The sequence below is a fragment of the Suncus etruscus genome, chromosome 20, assembly GCF_024139225.1.
Source record: "Suncus etruscus isolate mSunEtr1 chromosome 20, mSunEtr1.pri.cur, whole genome shotgun sequence".
Classification (NCBI taxonomy): Eukaryota; Metazoa; Chordata; class Mammalia; order Eulipotyphla; family Soricidae; genus Suncus; species Suncus etruscus.
Genome location: NC_064867.1, coordinates 13,260,297 through 13,283,616, shown reverse-complemented (window position 1 = coordinate 13,283,616; position 23,320 = coordinate 13,260,297). Strand labels below are relative to the sequence as shown.

General features: G+C 39.9%; 1 protein-coding gene across 1 annotated transcript in view; it reads right to left on the bottom strand.

Moving 5' to 3' along the window:
• Positions 1–9,780, bottom strand: part of SLC4A7 (solute carrier family 4 member 7) — a 92,161-nt gene extending 82,381 nt beyond the window's left edge. The window contains exon 1 of the mRNA XM_049766053.1: positions 9,714–9,780. Within this exon, the coding sequence (XP_049622010.1) occupies positions 9,714–9,761 (48 nt within the window). The 5' untranslated portion in view covers positions 9,762–9,780. The remainder of the gene's footprint in view (positions 1–9,713) is intronic.
• Between the last annotated feature and the right edge of the window lie 13,540 nt (positions 9,781–23,320).

Below are 23,320 nucleotides of genomic sequence, written 5' to 3'. Positions count from 1 at the left end.
TGGTACCATCATCTTACACAATAATAACAGGTCAATGGGCTGGTGTAGATGCTTCCTTTGCATGCAGGAGGCTGAAGCTCAATTCCTGTCACCACATAGTACCTAAGCATGGGCAGCAGTGACCTTCATCCAATAAGCTGGGAGTAGTCCTTAAAGACCACCACGTGAGGAATAAAAACAAATGACAGAAACAGCCTACAGACTGGAGGACATATTTTGCATGCAGGAGACCAGGGTTCGATCCCAAGCTGAAAGTGACCCCTGCCAATAAGACCTAAGGAACAAAATGAAAACCAAAAAAATGTCTGGGGGAAAGAGAGATAGCGCAGGGGTAGGGCATTTGTTTTGTATGCGACCCTGCCCTGGAGGGACCCAGTTTGATTCTCGGCACCCCATATGATCCCCTGAGCCAGCCAGGAGCGATTTCTGAGTGCAAAGCCAGGAGTAACCGAAGTGCCGCTGGGTGTGGCTCCAAAACCAGTCAATCAATCAATCAATCAATCGATCGTTTTTTAAAAAAAAATTAGGGGCTGGAGAGAGAGCACAGCAGTGTTTGCCTTGCAAGCAGCCGACCCAGGACCTAAGATGGTTGGTTTGAATCCCGGTGTCCCATATGGTCCCCCCGTGCCTGCCAGGAGCTATTTCTGAGCAGATAGCCAGGAGTAACCCCTGAGCACTGCCGGGTGGCCACAAAAAACAAACAAAAAAATTAAAAACAAAATGTCATTCATATCAAAGAATTCTTCAAATCAAAGTGCTCCATTTATTTTAAACAATTTTACTGAAAAATAGAATATATACAACTATCCTCAATCTCCAAATCGCCCTTTTCAGCTAATTCTGAAATTGAACAGAGGTATATCTAAGTATACTTTTCACTGCTTGAATCATTGGTTATTTAATGTTCAAATTTTTTGTAACAAGACACTTCCATTTCTTCATTTATGCACTTAGTTATCTAATAGATGATACCTAGAAGGTTTCAAGAGTTCAAGTATAATATGCAAAGACCCAAAGATGAAAATGGTATAGTATATTCAAGTATAAATATAAATGAAATAAGCTGATTAAATGTCAAACAGAAAGGAAGAGTAGAGCTGACAGGAAAAGATGGAAAAAACAGGCATTTCACACCTAGGAATTTTAGAATCATGCTGAGATTAAAGGGCTTAATCATCAGTGCATAGCAACGCTGTAGCAAATTCTGTAGAGAGTTGGTAACAAAGACGTCACCAAGATTCTTTGAGTCCCCCTTGGCTTCACACTCTATCCTCATACCCCTTATCTCTGAAGTTTCCTCTTAGAAACTTTCCACTTAACAAGACTTCCCCCTGTCCCCCTACATCTGGGCTATAAAGGGCCCTAAATCAATGTTAAATTTGGAGTTGAATTCAATCACTCTTTTCTCTACTAAAAGATCCCACCATAACATTTTCCCTTCAATGAGATTTGCTTAGCATTCTTTATCACAAAATTACTTTTGTTCTCTAAGAGAATAGTATTTTCTTTAATACTGAAATAAACGAAAAAGGCAGTGCATTACTATAAGCCAAAGAATATCATTGGATATAGAGGGTTTAAGGAAAGATGAAGAGAATAAACTAATATTTTCTGGGTAAAGAGAGAAACATACCATGGCGAATGCTCGCTAACAGTTTGAAATCTGAGTAACCAACACCACTTACTCAGATAAGAAGTGTAAAGAGAAGGGAAGGTTTGATAAAATCTGCTTAAGACATGTCAGGATTCAGCTCAGTTATCCAAGTAAAAATAGCAGTGAACAGAACTACTGTTAATCTATCTTCTATAGATTCTCAAGAAAGAAGTAATATATCCTGGGATTATGGAGAGAAAAGATACAGTTTGAAGAAAACAGTTGCTACCTACAGAGAATAGTAATGTACTGACAATACATGAGGCTATTTTCTACTTTAAAAAAAATCACTGTATAAGGGTATCAATACACAAAGCGATGACTTAATTTTTTCCAGATGCTTTGAACTCTCTCAAAAGATTATTAGGTATTCATAATGACATCAGATGATGACAAATGTCTTCAAACAAAAGGCTGAAGAGCCATGAATTCTAAAATACAGTGAACTGGCAACAGGCTATCAAAAATAAAAGCTGAGAGAAGTAACTGAAGAGCCTAAAAGTTTAAACGGTAAGAATTTAGGGATCTAGGGAGCTAATTCAAAGGTCTAGTTTACATGCATTACATGCTGGAAACCAGGGTTTGGTTCTTAACACTGCCAGGAGAGAAGCTCTAACACACTATGATGAGTCACCTCTGTTTACCAAAAAATAAAAACAAACAAAATATATATTGAAGTAAATAAAATGTTAGGGAGAAAATGAGATTCAGTCAAACTAGAATATCTAAATTTAAGAATTCACAGGGAGGAACTTAAGGAGAAAAGACATTTTAGAGAGGCCAGAGTGATTAGCACAGTGGGTGGGTATTTGCTTTCACATGGTGCCCACTCAACTTCAATTTCTAGCATCCCCTGAATCTGCCAGGAGCAGTTTCTGAGTGCAGTGCCAGGAGTAACCCTCCCACCCACCCCCAGCCCCAGCTGGGCATGACCCAAAAACCAAAAACAAAAACAAAAAAATTCTAGAATTGAAGAGCCCTGGTAGAAAAACAACTAACCTAAATGGGTTGCCCATTTACTGAACTGATAACTCAACTGCACTTTGAAAAAAACCAAAGATAAATGACAGACCAAGAGGATGAGCAGTAACCTAAGGGAACAGAAGAGTAACCAACAGAAAAGAGGGTAGCATAGCTACAGGGCATAGTTCACAAAAGGGCTTGGATGATAAACATGTCTACTAAATCAATAAAAATAAAAGGCATTTTAGGGGCCAGAGAGATAGCATGAAGGCAGGGCGTTTGTCTTGCATGCAGAAGGATGGTGGTTCGAATCCTGGCATCCCATGTGTTCCCCCACGCCTGCCAGGAGCGATTTCTGAGCGTAGAGCCAGGAGTAACCTGAGCGCTGCTGAGTCTGACCCAAAAATAAAACAAAAACAAAAACAAAAAGGCATTTTAATCTGTTCTCTCATCAGAAAAGGGAAATAACCTCACTAAATAACATGAGATATCATAACATTTCATGTTTTATTGTCATGTCAAATTCATTTATCTCAGAGAATGAGACATGCTTAAGAAAACATTAACAATATAATGATATTGAACAATAAATTGCCTCTAAGCAAAATTAGTACAATGATACTATTTTTATGATCTGCACATCAGTCTCTTGATTAAACAGAAATGCTATCATTTTCATCTTCTACAATTTTTGCCCAAAGAATATTATTTAATACTATTGCAGATACAAGGAAAATCAGCAATCTCCAATGATCTGAAATTCACTGCCAAAAAAATAAAAAAATCAAATTGCCCTATCCCTACTTGAAGTTCATAATTATACCATGAAATATCTGATAATACCAAGTATAAAAACAATTGCTCGTGGCTAATACAATCAATATTCTTCACAACCTCTCAAAACCATTTATTAGGGGGAAAAAAGCACTGAAGAGATGGCACCAGATTTGTGTTAGTGGCCTTGCAGGTGGCCAGCCCTAGTCCAATCCTCCACATTATATATATAGCTTCCCAAGCATTGCCATGAGTGATCCCTAAGCAGTCAGAAAAAAAATGGCTAGCAGGGTGTTCCCCAAAACCAAACCAAAATCTATTGCTTTAATGAGATTAACTGGAAACAGAGATGTGAACTTAGAAAAGCTGAATGGATATAATCACTTAAAACCTGCAATAGACATTTTTCTATTGTAATCTATAAAATTTAACTTAAAAATTATTTTTCTCACTCCCTTTATTACCACTTAATAGCTCCCATCTGCCCATCATTAAAGGGATAGTGCAGCAGGTAGGACACTTGCCTTGATGTAGCCAACCATATTTGATGCCCAGAACCATCATATGAGATGGTACCCCAAGCCTGCCAGAGTGGTTCCAAAAAATGATTATATAGATAAATAAAAGATTCCTGAAGTATGTCTGTAGTCTATAGAATGAATGATTAAGAGAGAAGAGGTATTAAATGAAAATGTGGTAAACTCACAGCTACGCTATCTAGTTTTACGAGTGGTGCGTATAAGAGACACTTTCAGGTAAGATACTGTAAAAGATGAAGCTCCTCTCACCAGCCTTGTGCAAGTTTGCAACTTCGTAAACGAGCCTTCCCCTTACCTGCCTGTCTACTGTAATTCAGACCAATGAAAGTGGTCTCTCTCCTTGTCATGATACAAATCACCTTCTTCACAAATTCCCACCACCGGGGCCGGGAAGGTGGCGCTACAGGTTAGGTGTCTGCCTTGCAAGCCGATGGACCGCGGTTCGATCCCCCGGTGTCCCATATGGTCCCCCCAAGCCAGGGGTGATTTCTGAGTGCATAGCCAGGAGTAACCCCTGAGCGTCAAACGGGTGTGGCCCAAAAACAAAAAGAAAAAAAATTCCCACCACCACTAAGGACTCTAAAGAGCAGTAAACTTTGAGGGCAAAAAAAAGATAATATCCCAGTGGCCAAAGTAAAATTCAATGGAAATTTCGCTTTTAAATTCTTTTTTAATGTCATAAAAGGACTTTTTATTAAAAAAAAAAAGGGAAAAAGCAGCAGCATTCTCAATGAACTCAATAAGGAAAGGCTACTAGAATTTATTAGACTACAACTTTTGCTGAGTACATAAATTACAAAAAGGAATTCTGTGTACTTTCAGCATTTTCTCAGAATAATAAGGTGAAAATATTCTATATGCAGAAAAAACAAGTACCAAGCATAAAAGCACCAAATACTAATTGTAAGCAAAGGCTAATTAATTATGAGAACAAGAATCATACTCCCCCTTCTTGTAGTCTTTTGAGCAACCTTCTGTACTTCCTTCTAAAATAAGAGTCTGAGCCATACAGCAGGTCAATTTTCAGAGATGGGGTTGGGGAGATAGTGTGGAGGTAGGGCGTTTGCCTTGCATGCAGAAGGAGAGTGGTCGAATCCTGGCATCTTATATGGTTCCCCAAGCCTGTTAGGAGCGATTTCTGAGCATAGAGCCAGGAGTAAGCCCTGAGTGCTGCTGGGTATGACCCAAAAACCAAAAATAAAAAAAAAAATCAATTTTCAGACATGCACCCACTCTTTAACTTTTAAATAAGAAATGATATACAATTCAACAGCTTCTTCAACTCGTACAATCTGAAAAAGATATTGGCATACAGAGTAAGGGGAGGAAATAATATTATACTGCCAAACATATGAACAGTTATGAGAACCAAATGATACTAATGCACATAACTTTCACTACAAATATATTCAAATTCAAAGTATGGATTATAAAATATTTTAGTATTAAAGGGCAGTGTGGGCAAGGCAGGTTCGATTTGCCTTGCATGTCGCTGACCCAGGTTCAATCCTTGGTCTCTTACATTGTCCCCCAAACCTGCCAGGTGCTATTCCTGAGTGCAGGGCGAGTGACCAATAGATCAATTGATAGATATGTTAAGTATATATTTAAAAATATTCTTTCCATAGAAAATTTGAAATTCAAATCTTGTCATTATCTTCTAAAACAAACACTGAAACATAATTTTATCCATACGCATCCTGGAGTAGTCATTAAAAAGTACCTAGCCCATGGAAACAGCCTGAAATTTGGAAACCTAGCACTATTCCAAACCACTAGCTTTCTACCTAAGAATGACTCTTAGAAGCATGGCTAAACACTGCCACAGCACCATACCTTCACCATGGTTCACTATCATCTAAAGTATAAATAAGCCTAAAAGTCTTTCAAAATGATAAAATTCAGTGAGAATCACTAAAATACATAAAGGTATCTGCTAAAAGCAAAATAAAGGCAAACTGTGAGTTACCATATTAGAATATTAATCTAACAACCACCTTGGCAAAGGAATCAAATTCTTTGTTTCAAAATTCCTTGTTTCATATGGGCCAGAGAGACAGTACAGTAGTTAATGTGTTTGGTTCCAATCTCAGCACTATATCTGATGACTCAAGTACCTCCATGAGTGATCCTTGAGCAGTCTCAGGAGTAAGCCCTGAGCACTACTGGATGATCTCCCCTCCCACAAAATGTGAGCTCAAACATGAAAGGCACATATACTGACATTTTTGTAATGAGGCATGTTTACTGCAAAATTGAAAAATCTGTATTAAAAGTAATAATTATGTAAAAAATAATCAAGAGAAAGATGAGTTCTAAATGAAAATCATACCGCCTAATCTAACATTAACCATAAGAACAACATCATTAAAATGACCCATTTTGTCAGTTGCAGATCCTTCCTATCCTCTTTAAGATCATATTTGTGGTAAAACATACTAAGAAGGGAAGGAAAGAGGAGAAAAGAAAAAAAAAAAAACCATGACAGGATGTTGACAGCACAACTACCAAAGCTTTAGAATATAGTGGTTAGCTAGCTCTACATACACCACCAAAAATAATACAGCAGGTTCCTCCAACAGCAGATTACTTTGGGTTTCGATTTTAACCTACTCAAGTAACAGGAGGCTAATGTAACAACATACACAAAATCTTTAGACCCTAAGCTCTCTTTGAACAAAACCTATGTATGTACTTCAAGGCCTCAATTACCAAGTAAAGCAATTCTTCGATCCAATTCAATTGTCCTGCAGTTTCATTTGGACAAAGGACAGACTTAACTGCCTCTGTCTTTGCTACAACTTCAAGAATCAAGAGCCAGAAATGCCAACAAAGGCCAAAAGGGAGGAAGCACCCAAACTAAAATTCTGACAAAAGGCCTGAGGTGATATTTTCTCTAAGAGAGATCAAGATCTAATTACATCCCCTAACAGATCTATCCAAAAAGCCAACTAGTAAATCACTGCTAAATTTATACAATTTCATTTATTTATTTCATTTATTCTAACGACTACATTTTCGTAACTATAGACTGATGAAAATTGTTTTAACTGGTTCACAAATGAAATTAATAAAAGCTATTACTGTGTTCAATATACATTCTAAGAAAATAGACTTAGAGGTTAGGTCTCTACCTAGCTTGTCTGTATGTATCAGAACTGTGCCACCAAGCAGACAATAAGTATATATAAAATGAATGAGATCCTACAGTAACAAAATTAATGGAACAGTGTCCAAAATTTCAGTGGACAGAAAACTGCATTAAATCATTTCACGCCTTAAATGAAAATACAGCATTTGCTAAAATTTCAGAACCTTCTACACAGTGTTATTCATAGTTGAATTTAAACTATACAGAAACTAGTCAAATTTGTAATTGAATTTAAACTATTCAAGAAACTAAGTAGTACACTATAATGCTAGAAAAAGTTCAAATCAGGACTAAGGAAGAGCTGATTTGATAACAATGCAATTAAAGATGCATTTCTGCATAAGATAAATTACTTTCATCTACCCCCAAATTAGGAAAACCGAAAATTATAGAACTAAGGTACTTACCCTAAAGCCTAAATTATGAAACAGATGGGCTCCAGTTTCAAAGTAATATGAATTCACACAAATTTATTCATGTTTCTGCATAATCACATGCCCGATAACATGTTAGGAATATTAATTGCATTGTACTTTCTTTTTGGCTATCTAAGCAGTTGGCTGTGAGTTAGAGCAGTTATGACTGATGAACTGATCACCATATTTCATTTCCAAGACTTCACTTACCAGGGGAGGGAATGATGACAGAAATCTTTTATCAGAAGCAACAGTTTGGTTCTACCCAGTTTTCAAGATCTCCACAGCTTAAACCAAGCTTTCCTATTCTATTTTTAGGCTGTACTGTAACTGTTGCATTTCGACAACTTGTTGCATTGCGACTCTAATACTGATTTTGTTTTCTATAGTCACAGTCACACTGTAGCTTTTCAAACATACTGAGTATGCTTTCTATAGCCTCAGTCACCTTGTATCTCTTCAAAGACTTAAGGGTGTACAAAGAGTCCCCAAGGCCCTGGATTGCCATTAGAAACAGATTACCTGACGATAATCCCTTGTCATTTGTTTCCTTATTTGAAATTCTATGAGAGAAAAACTGGGTCTGTTTTGAATAGTCTAGGGTAAATCCTAAGGCAGTTAGTTCACAAAGAATGATTTGGGAATCAGTGGTATAGATATCGTGTGCTTCTCTGCTAGTAGGTAAAGCACTCATTAATCCGGGTTAGGAAGAAAAGGCATAGGCAACAGTCCATTTGATAACATCTATTAGCATGCAAGCTAAAGAGATAGCTCCAAGGGCTGGAGAGCCAACCTTAAAAGAGGGAAGCTCCAAATTGCACAGGGCATGGTCCCTCCAGCAGCGAAGGGGATCCTAAACGACTAAGTGCAGCCTTCAAAACAAAACAAAAGAAAAGACATACTAGAAGGAAATAACCCTAATGTCTGAGAAGTACCTGCAAAGCCAAGACTCAAAGACTGCAGGACGGATCCAATTCCTATATTGCATTCCCATCTTTGCCAAAGTCTTTCTCCAAAAATATTGCTAAAGGGCTACTTTAATCTTCTAGGAACTCTCTCTCTCTCTCTCTCTCTCTCTCTCTCTCTCTCTCTCTCTCTCTCTCTCTCTCTCTCTCTCTCTCCCCTCTCTTCTGTCTCTTGTCTCTGTCCCTCTCTCTCAGTCTTTCCTGTCTCTCTCTCTCTCTCTCTCTCTCTCTCTCTCTCTCTCTCTCTCTCTCTCTCTCTCTCTCTCCCCTCTCTTCTGTCTCTTGTCTCTGTCCCTCTCTCTCAGTCTTTCCTGTCTCTCTCTCTCTCTCTCTCTCTCTCTCTCTCTCTCTCTCTCTCTCTCTCTCTCTCTCTCTCTCTCTCTCTCTTTCTCTCCTTCCTACTCCCCTTCTCCTCCTCCTCTTCCTCTCCTTCCCTCCCAATCTAGTAGTGAACACAAGGAAGCAAAATGAACTTGTACTCCTCGGGGTCCTTATCTTGCGAGTGATGAGGTGAAACGGGGCGACGAAGGGAAAGAGAAGAAAAAAAAAAAAAAAAAAAAACCCTGACATTCAAAAACCATGTGCGAGGCAAGAAAAAAAATTTCCCTGCAACTTGCCCTCCGGGGCGGGTCACAAGAGGAAGGAGGAGGACTGGGGAGGAGGAAAATTCCCAAGACCTCCACGTCAGGGACACGGGGGGGGGGGGGAGAGAGAAAGAGGGGGTGAGGAGGGAAGGAAGCACCATCACGGAGTCGCGGGGACCCCCCCGATCTTCTTGGGGCGCCCCAGTCCTCCATGCGTGGCGCCCCCGTCCTAGAACGCAGCCGGGGCGCCCAGGGCGCAGCGGGGCATCGAGCTGGGGGGCGCGGAGGGCTCGGTCTGTCCTGATGCCCAGCAGGACCCGAGCCCCGGGGGGCCCCAGAACAAAGCGGGGGGCCGGAGACAGGTGACGGCGCTGCCGCTCCTCCTCTTCATCCTCCTCCTCTGCAAGCTCCCCTTCGCGATCGTCTCCCTCGGAGGGGCGCGCACGCTCTTCGGGGCGCTGCTCGGAGGCGCCGGGTGCGCGCGGGGACGGAGGGAGGCGGCAGCCAGCAAGGATGCTCGCGGGCGGGCGCGGGGACAGCGGCCACACAAAGGGACGGCGCGGCGAGGCTTTCGGCTCCCTCCCGCGATCCCTCCCGGCCGCCTTTGTCCGCCCGGCGCCTCCCCTCGCCCGCGCCTTCACCCTCGCCCGCGCGCATCCTTCCTCACCCGCGTGAGCAGCGGCCGCATCTGCTCCCCGGCCCCGTCCGCCTCCATGGCGGAGCCCGACGCGACGCCACCGGACTGACACCCCGACTGGCTCGCCAGCTCGCGCACGCGCGTTTCAGAGCGCCGGAGGCTCGCGCGGGGCGGGGGGCGAGCGCCGAGCGGGAGAAAGCGCGCCCGACTGCGCGTGCGCTCGCTCGCTCACTCTCCAGACACAGTCTCGTGGAGCGCCGCGCGACGACTGAGGCTCCGAGGGCTGAGCCGCCGGTGGGGAGGAAGACACGGAGGCGGAGGCGAGCGACGCGCGGCGGGGGCGGGGCCGCGGGAGTGACGTACGCGCGCTCCCCACGCCCCCTCGCCGCCGCCGCCACGCCCCCTCGGCCGCGCGAGGGGCATCGCCGACCTCGCTCGCCCCGCGCCCGCGCCGCCGCGGGGCCTCCCGGAGAGCGGAGGGGCGGGGGCGTATGCAAAACGCGCCTCCGCCTTAGCCAATCGGCGGCCCCGCCACGTTCTCTTTCCCACCCCTCGCCCCCGTTACTCTCTCGAACGCCCCGCCCCTCTTTGTAACTTGCTCTCGCGGACCCGAATGTGGAATTCATTGGTTCCAAGCAGCGGGGTGGGTTAAGGGTTTAATTAGGGGTTTGGGGATTGGGAATGGGGGTGCAACAGCGCAACTGTCCCCCCAGCTCCGAACGCCACGTTCGATGCTTCCCATGAATACCCCCAAGCAACTAACGGATCTTCAAGACTTTCCTGCCGGATTGGTTTTTGACGTTCAATTCGCCCCCCAATGTTGGTGAATATCAACTTGGGGCCTAGGAAAGAAAGAGGGGCTTCTTCGTGTGCTGCTGCTCCGAGGACGCCCACATTCACATTTAAGGCCTTTTCCTTTGCTTTTACTTTTTATTTTACATTTTATATTTACACTTTTCACATCTCAAGTGACGACCTCTGGACTGGACCGCGCAAAGTCTAGGAAGGATTCAATCATTGAACCATCTCCCACATAATATTCTTATTAGAGGCATTATCGTGTTAACAGGGTTAATTTAAGGTGCTTGCTTAACAATAATGGCCAAGGGTTAGCTGAGAAGAACTAAATAAGCACCATGCAGGAAGAAAACTTTATGACAGCAGGCCTGTCCATCTCTAATGGGACATTGCTAAAGCCCTTCCCAGACATAATGACTGTTCTTGCTTTGAGTGCTAGTCCTTTTTTTTGTTTTACATTGTCAGGGCGTCGCTTGACTTGTCTGAAGGCAGATGTGCCCTTTAAATCCGGTGACAGCTAGCAGACGTGATATTCTGCAGACATGTTTCATCTCTAATCCTCACCCCACTGGGAACCATGTTTCATTAGTCTCTGTTCCCAGATAAAGGAAGCTGAGGCTCACAGATAACTGGCTTTAGGTGTGAGATATTCTAATTGTTCTTTCGAATGCCGCCTTCAAAGGCCTCGCTCAAGAAAATTAAACAGCATTAAGGAAAACTGAGAGACAGAGGAGGAAATAACATGGAGAAAAAGGAAAAGTACTGTTGGGGTGCTCAGAAGTGCTGGGGTTGGCCATGTGCAAGAGCAAGCACCATGCCTGCTCTACGATCTTATCAAGCCCAGAAAACCAACTGTTTAAATATCTTTTAAGATTGCTTAATGTAAAAAGATAAAAGAAAAATAAAGAGTGTTTAATATGTCAGTTACACATTTTCATACCATCAGTCCCTAGGCTGAAAATGATTCCTGATGAAGAATTGGAAGGGCTTTCTTAATAGTTAGTCTCCCTTACATATAACTAGAATTGAAATGTATACGATACCTTCTCTCTTTTCTCAGTCTTATTTTCCACATAGTATATATTCTCTTTTAGCATCCTGTATAGTTTGTATTTTATTGTGCCTCTCATCTGTGCACATGCACACGGGCACAGACACGTTTTTCAGTGTCCTACAAGAAAACTGCATGAAGAGAGCAATTCTCTTGTGATGCTCACTAGCAAACATTTACTGTGCTTACGACACCGCTGGGTCCTGACACACGTGTTAATTGAATGAGAATGACAGGACAGGAATAGGCCAATATCCTGTCAAGACTAAAAAAAATAAAGGAACAGGCGAAGATGTGGCCAAAATAGAAGAGGGCGCCAGATTTGAGTGTTTTAACTAGGCAATTTGAAGATCATGTTAGGATTTTAGATCCTTTTCACCCATCTTCTGAAAAGAAAATATAGTCCCCTGGGTTATTTAGTTGACACTATTTTAGTAACTTCTTTGTTTACATGTCATTTCTCTATTCCTTACTTTATCCCAATTCCTTGAAAAATGTCATAAATTTCTTAAATATAAAATTGATTGATTGATTTCAATGGTCCATTTAATTTAGGCTCAGACAAAGTTCATCCTGAGGTTATGGTTATGGTTAGTAAAGAAGAGAATGTGTTATTTCCTGAAAGCGCAAGGAGATGGCCACAAAATGTCCTAAGGTGTTGGAAGGCAAAATGTTCCCCTTTATATTTTAAATAATTATCTAAAATTTAGCACCAGAAAATGTTTGCTAAAAATGTGAATGTGAATCCAAATTCATCACTAACAATGATCTTAGAATACCTAAAATTAATGACCTTTATCTCTAGCCCAAATCCAGGACACTTCCTGGGTTTCTGGAACAGTAGGTAACACTAGCAGGGTAGATCCAACCTCTTGGCAAGATTCGCATCTTGAGGCATGAATAACCTTCAACCAACAGTTCTCTATAAGCCAGAGCACATTTTGTAAAGACAAACAGCAGCTTCTTTGTCGCTGTGAAAATCCTGGAATAATCCTTATCTCTAGCAGAGGTTGCTTTGACAGTTATGTATCTCTTCATTATCTCTTATTCGTCATAACTAAAATTTAAATATTCCCAATGCTCTTGTTCTGTAAGAGAACCGGAAATCCTTGGAATAGTGATGATATTAGAACCAGAACAGTCTCAGTGGAGCAAAGAGAAAAAAAAATAATAATGGACCCAGACCTTATGAAGTTTAGAAGGAAAGATTATAATATATAAGTCAGTATCAAGAATGTAATGTATTCAGCTCCATTTCAACTGTAGAAATCAAAATGAAATAAAAAATAGACTTTTTGTTAGAAGTGAAAAAGAATGAAGATATAATCTGTGAAGAGTTAACATATAAAGATATTTGGAAAAGCTACAGTAAAATGTAATATATTTGAACTGATTCCTGAAGGACAATGGCATCCCATTATCCAATAGATAGGGAAGAGAAGAAGGAAAGATTTTAGGCAACATTAAGAATAATGGCATTGGGCCTGGAGAGATAGCACAGCGGCGTTTGCCTTGCAAGCAGCCGATCCAGGACCAACGGTGGTTGGTTCGAATCCCGGTGTCCCATATGGTCCCCCGTGCCTGCCAGGAGCTATTTCTGAGCAGACAGCCAGGAGTAACCCCTGAGCACCGCCGGGTGAGGCCCAAAATCAAAAAAAAAAAAAAAAAAAAAAAAAAAAGAATAATGGCATTGTTCTGAAGAAGCAGTAGCCCATTGATAAATCAGTAAAGACATAGTAAGACAAGTCCCCTCACCTGTAGCATCCTTTCTGAAACTGTATATTGGACAATAACAGTATAATTTACTCAGTATAATTACTGGCAATGCAGATTAAGTGAAAGCATCTAGGCCAGCACTGAACAGAAGAGAAACATCCATTATCTTTGAGAAAACTGAGGTGGGAGAAGGATGGCCTCCTCACATACAAGGGTAAGAGGATATCAAACACCAGAAGAGCTTACACCCTCATTACAATGAAAATGATTCAGATGCAGGGGACCATATCCATTTGTCACTGAGAATATACTAGAATGCCATATGACCACATAGTGGTCATTCGCAAATATGGAATGGATATGTGAACACTGAGGCAGTTGGGTTTTTATCCTAAATAAAATTGCACTCCACCAACAGAAGTTAGTAAAGAGAGAAATAACTACGATATTACTAAAGTCATCATTACTGAAAAGATAGCATGGGGGGAAATGCCCAGTACAAGGAGATTGGTTTGAAAGTTACTGCTTGCTTTTCTTTTTTTTTTTTTTTTTTTGGTTTTTGGGTCACACCCGGCCGGCAGTGCTCAGGGGTTACTCCTGGCTCTTAGGGAACCATATGGAATGCCAGGATTCAAACCATCACCTCCTGCATGCAAGGCAAACATACTACCTCCATGTTAACTCTTCGGCCCCAGGTCACTGCTTTCTAAGGTAGCTATTGAGCACATGAATTTGAATAATCTTAATTGAGGTGTTACAGTTTAATAGATTTATCACAGAACACACAGAATTTTGTGGGTAAAATGATAATTTTTATAAATAATATCAATAATCTTAAAGATTTTTATCAATTGTAAATGATGACTTGTTGAATAATGCTTTGATATACCAAATAAAATAAACATTATTAAAATAATTGTGATATTTCTCAATTCTTCAATGTTACTAAAATTTTTAAATGACATAGACGAGACATTTCTGAATTACAGTGGGTTACACAACATGTGCTTTATATATGACAAGCCGCAAAATCAAATATAAGAAAAAGCTTTGAGGAGCCTGAAGAATAGTGCAACATGTAAGGCACTTGTTTTGCACACAGTTGACCTGGCTTCATTCCTGGTATCTAATATGACACCCGATCCAAAGTCCTTCCAGTAGTGATCCCTGAGCACAGTCAGGAGTAAACTTTACTTTGGCTGGGATAGTTCCCATTTAAGATGTGCAAAGCAATTGAAGAGCTCAGGGGATTAACTCAGGAACTTAGAATGCCAAATGTGCAAGCCCAAATCCAATCCTCAATGCAACCAACACGCACTCTCCTGTTAGAGTCTGGCAGCTTTATTTTCTGTGATTCCCTCCATCTCAAGAAATATCCATCCACAATGTAGCCAAGTATGTGTGATCACCACAAAAAAAAAAAAAAATGGGTGTGATTCCCAATGAGCATGGCAACTAAAAGACTGTGTGAGGAAGTGAACCTTTGATGAATACTTGTGAATGCTGACCTCCAATGAACTCTTGTGAGCTCTATAACCAGATTGTTTGTGTGTCCAAAATTGAAGACTGCAACCTCCAGTTAACAAATCCACAAGCACCACAACTAAAAAAAGGAGTACAACTCTCCGTGAGCATACAAAAGAATGTGGGGGTACCAAAATCTTATGTGGAAACCCTCAACAAGCACCATCATTAAATGTACAAGCATCGTAGCCAGGCATGTGAGCAAACCCTTATTACTACCACATCAACAACAACAACAATAACAACAACAACAACTAGGGAAGGGAATGAGTAGGGTGATAAAAATAAAACTATGGTAGAAAATATTTGCTGCCAGAGATACCTCTTAAAAGACTGTTATGCAAAAATACATAGAATGAACTCTTATAGCTCAGTGATAAGACAAACCTAATTTTTAAAATGGACCAAAAACTTTAATAAACACTTTAAAAGAAGATTAGAGATGGTAATTAAGCATATGAAAAAATGTTCCACATTACATGTCATCAGAGAAATTAGAAAAAAAATAACAAGGAAACGCTGTATCAGAATGGTCACAATTTAGGACACTGACCATACCAAATACTGACAAGTACATTGAACAACTGGAATTCAATGGAACAACTGGAATTCATTCATTACTGGTGTGAATGCAGGATGGTAGCCAGGGGTCTCAAACTCAATTTACCTGGGGGCCGCAGGAGGCAAAGTCGGGGTGATTCTTGAGTGCAAACTCAGTAGTAAGCCTTGAACATTGGGGGATATGACCCAAACTAAAACAAAACAAAACTAAAAAAGATTCCTCTAGGTCAGGGCCACAAAATGTTGTACGGGCCGCGAGTTTGAGACCCCTGCCAGTGATTATGCTGTATTTTAATTTTTTAAAGTAAACAGACTCTTACCATATATTTAAACAATTATCCTCCTTAAAATTTACCAAAAAAGGGGCCGGAGTGGTGGCGGTAGACGTAAGGTGTCTGCTTTGCCAGCGCTAGCCTAGGACGGACCACGGTTCGATCCCCCAGCATCCCTTATGGTCCCCCAAGCCAGGAGTGACTTCTGAGCGCACAGCCAGGAGTAACCCCTGAGCGTCACCGGGTATGGACCAAACACCAAAAAAAAAAAAAAAAAAATTGCCAAAAAATGGGGATGAAGTAATGGCGCAGGGCGGAAGGCGTCTGCCTTGCACATGCAGCCTAGGATGGGCTGCGGTTCGATTCCCTGGCATTCCTTATGGTCCCCCAAGCCAGGAGCGGTTTCTGAACTCATGGCCAGGAGTAATCCCTGAGCGTCACAGGGTATGACCCAAAAACAAACAAACAAAAAAATTACCCAAAGAAGTGAAAACTTATGTCCACAAATAAATCTGTATGCAAATTTTATGTTGTTGCTAGTTTTTTTTCTTTTGCGGGGGGCATTCCTAGTCCTGCATGCAAGAATTTCTCTTAGTGGTGCCCAGAGATACCCTTTGGGATCAGCCTCATGCAAGGCAAGAGCCTTGCCCACTGTACTCTGGCTCTGTCCCACACAAATGTTTATGAAAGCTTTATTGCTAATTGCCAAAAACTTTGAACCTACCATGTACCTTTAATTTAATTTATTTATTTATCTACCTATCTTGGTTTTGGGGCCAGAGTCCTATACTCAGGACTTAGCCCTGGTTCAATGATAACTGGAACTGCGATAACTCCTGAAAAAGCTTGGAAAATCATATGCAGTGCCAGGGATTGAGCCCAGGTTAATCACACACAAAGAAGCTTTCTACTACTGTACAATCTCTCTCTCCAGCTTTTTCTAACATGCCCTTTAAAGGTAATCAGTGAAGACTGAGAGACAGTGTTTAATATATACTTTTTATGTGGCCCACCTAGCTTCAATTTCTGGTGGTACATGGTCCTCCAGACATCTCTAGGTGCAGTCCTAGAGAATCTCAGCACTATTACGATGTCATACGTTCCCTGGTACAAAACCCAGCAGCGTTTCATTCTCGACCCCTTGCATTGAATCACCAGTTTAGTTGGCTGAGCCAACAGTAGGAAATGAGGCTTCCTGTGCTTCCTGTTGGATGCCACCCCACAAAAAAAAAAAAAAAAAAAGCTAATAGAGAAATAAACTGTGGTATACTTAAGCAATGGAACAATATTCAACACTAAACTGGAATGAATCATCATACATTCATGTACATATTTCTTCAGAATTCTGAAAAAAAAAAGCCAAACTCTCTAGGGCTAGGATATTAATACAGGAGGTATGTATGACACTTACTTTATAAGTGGCCCTTCTTCTGCAATCCTGGTTCAATCTCCAGCGCTGCATATGAAACCCTAAACACTACCAGGGGTCACTCCTGAACACAGCCTGAGCTCCACTGGATGTGGCCCAATTCCCAACACCGAAAGCAAATTCTGAACAAAGTAAAAAGGTTCGTGCATACTACGATAGATGAAGTAAACAGAGCACAGAGGGTTTTTAGGTCAGTGATAATTTTCTAATACCATAATGATGAACACGTGTCATTGTATGTTTGTTCAAACCCACAGATGATACAATACTAAAAAACTGTCATGTAGTGGCCGGAGAGATAGCATGGAAGTAAGGTTGTTTGCCTTGCCTGCAGAAGGTCAATGGTTTGAATCCCGACATCCCATATGGTCCCCCGAGCCTGCCAGGATCGATTTCTGAGCGTGGAGCCAGGAGTAACCCCTGAGTGCTGCCAGGTTTGACCCAAAAACCAAAAAAAAAAAAAAGTGTAATGTAATCTACGAATTTTGGATGATTATGAAGTATTTATGTAGCTTCAGCTTTTGTAACAAAGATGCCAACATGAAAAGTTGATGAGGGATTTTGATAAGGGGAGCAAGTCTATGGCTATGTATATATGAAGGACAGGGGTTAATGGAAAATCTCTCTATTTTAGATTTTCTGGAAATCTATGATGGCTCAAAAATAATATTAACTTTCTAAACAGCATAAAGAAACAGTACTAAAGAAAAACTTGGGGTAAAAAAAATGTGTTCACTGAAACATTTATGACAGAAACAAAAAACACAATGCATTTATCTACATATAAATCAAGGGCATTGGTTAAATATATGCTAGAACTCCAAATAATAAAATACAATTTGGCTTCGTAAAGACCTCAGTAGTTTATCAGACTGGAGTGCATGCAAAGTGCGATTTTTGGTGTTCAGTAACATATGGCTCAAAAACAAACAAAAAGTTGAATTAGTTAAGTGTCCTAAAAGTAAAAGGTATTGAAATATTAATCTTATTCTTTAAAACCTAACAATGGGTTTATATTACTTATTCTATTTTTGTTGAAATTATATGTTTATGCTAATGTGTGCATCTGCTCTGGAAGTTAAAAACTGCTGATAATAAAAGTTATTGAACCAGGGAGAGTAACTGACTTTATAGTTACATTATTTTTATTATGTTTGAGAGTTAAGCAGGGAGTAAAAATAATGATCACAGGTAAAGGACAATAGCTCAAAAGACTGGAGTGTATGTTCCACAGGCATAAAGCTCCAAAGTTTATCCCCAACAGGGTATGTTCCTACTGGCCACTGAATGTAACCTTTGAGGACCCCACAACCACCACTGAACCTGAGTAGCAGCACTGCATTTTTGCCTGGACCTTTCACTGGCCATCAGGTGCTGAGTATTACCAGGAATGTCCCAGGGTCCTGCAGCACTAATGGAGGAGTTCCCTAATTAAAAATACATTACCCATATTTTTACATGTATCTATAGATATACAAGCACATGTGCATTTTTTTCAATCAAGGGTTGATTGATTATTTTCCAGAAATATGATGTCGACATATTTATGATCACACAGTGGTTCTGTGATTTTGTGCTTTAACAGAAATCTTACAACTTTCTTAAAAAAAATAATTATATTGGAACCCCAATCAATTTTTTCAGTTATTATAATTTCTTGCTAAAATATACAACTGTGTGTAAATTTCCAAATTCTTGTATGCATGGAATTATTTAGCAAGAGCTAAACTTAATAAAACTAAAGATAATAAGTACAATCATGAGCAAATAACATAGCAAGTTAGCAAGGGTCTTGGAATTGAATTATAGACTGGCTAACACTCAGATCATTATCTCAACAATGCTGACTTTTTTCAACTCAGTCAAAGTCACTGGCTACCATCTAGTTAGTTGGCTCCAGCACTGGCTGAAACACTGTAATATATCATTGAGTAACAAAACAGGTGGGAAGTGAGTACAGCCTAGTATACATTGGCACTCCAACATATGCCAGCAACTTCTTTCCAACATTGGTAGATGTTGGGATTTCAGCCATGTTTTTTAAGTCAGAGTCCACTTCTGTCGCACCTAAGTATGTTTAGGTGTGGGGCATATGTTTGGTTGCTTTACAAAACTGTTTCTCTAAGAACTTAAAATAGAAAGATACATGTTGCTTTTCCCCCTTCATCTTCTCAGGACCTCAGTCAAATTTCAATAAATTTGCTTTCTTGAAATTTCCTTTCTTGAAAGTAAGCATGTCAACCAGACCCAGTGAGTGGGAATACAGAGTTTTAGAAGCCCAATCAAAGGAGGGAAATTTAAATTCTCAAGTTCTACGTAGGAAACCATAAACCAAGCTATAATGTACATTTAAGGAACAGACAGAGATGAAAAAAATGTCGACACGGAATCAAAATTTTCAGTGTAATCCAACATAATGTTAGAGTAACTGCTTGGATTTGGTTTAGAACTTATTAAACAGGGGTCCAGTTCACTGTCCCTCAGACCATTGGAGGGTCTGACTATAGTAAAGACAAAACTTATGAACGAATTCTTATGCATACTGCATATATCTTATTTTGCAATGAAGAAACAAAACAGATACAAATACAATATGTGGCCCGTGGGCCATAGTATGAGGACCACTGGTTAGATCATCTTGGATTGCTCATAATTGGCTTGTTTTATTTTGTTTTAGCTTTTGGGACACACTTTTGGGCAGGTAGGATACTTTGGGGCCATACCCAGTGATACTCAGGGACACTCCTGGCAGGCACAAGGGGCCATATGGGTTGCCAGTTATCAAACCTGGGTCAGGTGCATGCAAAGTAATTAACCTGCCCACTGTATTATTCCCCCCTACCCCCAATCATCTCATGTTAAGGTAACCTAAAATTTATATTAAAAAGAAAACTTACATCCTGCATGATACTGGATAAACCATTTCAATCCTCTGAACTTCTGTTTTCTCATCTATATCATGGGAATCATTGAGGATATAATCCCTTAGCTTTAATTGCAAATTCCACAAGTCTCTGAGATACCGATTGTTTTTCATTACTTGTTTGACTACAAAACCCAATTTATTTTTTGGCTCATAATGTTATTATTTTTTTATATTAATAATTTTTATTTTGACCAAAGTGGATTACAAATCATTCACAGTAGTATTTCAGGTACATAGTGACATTGAATCAGGGGCATTCCCACCACCAATGTTGTCCTCCCTCCACCCCTGTTCCCAGCATGTATCCCATATATCGCCCCTCCTTTACCTCCCAGGCTGCTAGTACAAGTGGTCCCTTCTGTGTCTAGTCTGTTTTTAATTTTCTCTTTTTTTTCTTTTTCTTTTCTTTTTTCCTCTTACCTTCAAACAGAAGTACATAATTTGAACCATCTTGTCCTGCCTCTCAACTTGAGAGGGAAATAATGGAGAGCACCAAGACCAAACAGTCATATGAACATTGAGTAGAAATAAAAAATAATCAGACTTGAACACCAAATCCAAATCCAAATCCAACAGAAACAATACCCAATCTATAATGGGGGGGGGGGCGCAAACATTTAAACAAACAAACAAACAAACAAAAACGGGAGATCTTCTAGAGACTATAAACCTCATTTTAAGAAAAGAAAGGGAAAAAAGAAGGAAAATATAAAAATAATACAAGAAAAATTGAATTCAAAATAAAACAAGCAAAAACAAACAAACACAAACCTGAGAAGCACCATAGCAATACTGACAGCAAACGAACACTAACCACAGCCCTGAAATAGAGACGAATCAAAGCACAGGTAAAAAAAAAGAAAAAAAAAAGGGAGCAAAGAAAAGAGAATGAAAAAAGAAAAAAGAAAAAAAGAAAAAAAGAGGCAACAACCTTTACAAAAAAAATTAAAGAAAATATTTAATTTGTGCTATATATATATATATATATATATATATATATATATATATATATATATATATATTGCATAGGCACAGTAAAAATTGGGGAGATTAGAAAGGAAATTCCCCTGGCCTAAGATATACAGGGTTCCTCTGCCCTTGAAGTATACTGTCATGGGTATAACTACATACTCCGTACATGGTCTTTTACTCTCCTAGATCCTTTTGTGATGTCTGGAAGTTTTCTGCTCCATCATGGATGATAAAATCAGGCCCTCTGTAGCTAGTGATCTTGGTATTTGCACATGTCATAGGATGGAATCTTTCTTTACAGTTCTAGAAGTTCCATTCCATCACTGTTGTTTTAATCGGTCTTCTGTAGTTGGTGATCTTGGTTTTTGTACCTATTCTAGACGAAGCTTAGGATAGAGTCATTATGTTTCTAGAAGTTCTGCTCAGTTGCAGTTGTCTTAGTCATACCTCTGGAATTAGAGATCTTGGTTGTTGTATAGGTCGCAGGCCAAAGCCTGGACTAGGGACTTTTTATTGGTCCTGGGATAAGTTCTGCCCAATCATGGTAGTTGCATTTAATTTTTGTTTATTTTTCCTTTATACCTATATGTAGGTATATATATATATATATATATATATATATATACACACATATATATATTTATGTATATATATACATATATATTTGGTCGTGTTTTTGCTTTCTTCACTTCCTTAACTTCACCTGTTTTGGTGTTTTGGTTCTGCTACATACAAAAAAATACAAGAAAAAAATCTTGCCTGGGATTAAAGCTTAGGTTAAAACCAGGGCAGAGAAGATGGAGCCCGACAATCTCACCTCCAAATACACCAGCAATATAAGATAGCACCATTTCTTTTTGCAAAGGCATACTAAAAAAAGGGGAAATCTTACATATAAAAATAAGCTCTTATCTACTAGGGATAAGAACTCATACTTTTTTGTAAATCTGGGTCACCTCCCACCTTGAACGTATGTCATGTGGTCCCAACTTAGCCTCCAGGCGATTAGACAGTGACCACCTAACCTGAACCCTAGATCTCAGATATAGAACCGACACAGTTCTCCGCAACAGCTCCAGGAACCAAACTTTCTCTGGGACATTCTTAATACTGCTCTGACACCAATATAGGCCAGTTTTGGTATGTAATCCTGACAACGAAGAAATGGCAATAACTTGGTCTAAGAGCAGGCTGTCTCATCTCAACAAAACCCGATTTAAACTGACATTTCCACCAATGATTCTTTTAGCTCCTTATTGTGAATAAGGAATACTGATGCTTCACTACTCAACTATTTGTGTATTCAATAAATGGCACTATTCCATACATGGAACAAATGTAACTGGCATAATATTAATTTTCTATGTTCTGTAAAAATTCTGGAACCTAAAATACCTTTTCTTAACACTTTCAAGTTAAAGTTCACAACTTGTAATATAGTCTATATTTCAAAGATGTTGCAAAAGACAAATAACCATTATTTGACTAATTATTAGCCAAATTATTGTTAGATACCCTAATAATAACTATTACTAGAAAAAAACTGACAAAATGGATGCTGTACTTTACTTAGAAAATAAGTGTTGTGCTCTGTTTTAACTAAGGGACTCTGTGGAAATTTTAGAATTCCTATGCAGAAGATTCTTTCCTTTTTTTTTTTTTTTTTTTTTTGCTAAAACTGGTTTCCAGCTTCTAATGTCTTACAGCGTCTTTTTCTGCCCCAAACCCATGTTTTTCCCTCTTCTTAAAGTTTTTTTCTTAAAGACAGTTTTCTTTGATTAGGGGTTTATTCCTACCCAGAACCAGTCTGGGTGTCTCTGTTTTGTAGCTTTGCTAATCATTGGTTGGCAATATATTTGCAACAGAAAATGGTGAGAAATGTGATCAAGTAAGAACTCAAGTCCCTGGTTTGCTTCCAAATGCTCTCTCAGCATCTTGGACATATCTGTAATCATGACTGTTTAAAACCAAGAGTATATGGTACAGCCTGGGCCTGTTTTTAAAACAAACCCTACCCCCATTCTTATTTTCCCCTTTCTCTATACAACACACACGCACACACACACACACACACACACACACACACACACACACACACACACACACACACACACACATGCCCACACACTCCATGAACCCTGCAAACAAATCATTTTTACCAAAATGATTTGATGAGAAAGTTAATTCTTTACGTTACCTGGCACAATGACCCACATTATGACTCCAAGTTAATATAATGAAGTGGACTTTATACCTTGGGGTCACCTGAGAAGACAGAAATGATAGGAAAAGCTGAGAAGGCTGAAACTTTTTAACCTTTCCTTTTAACTTGTTTATCTTTTCTTTTTTTTTTTTTGTTTTTTTGGGGGGGCACACCCGGCGTTGCTC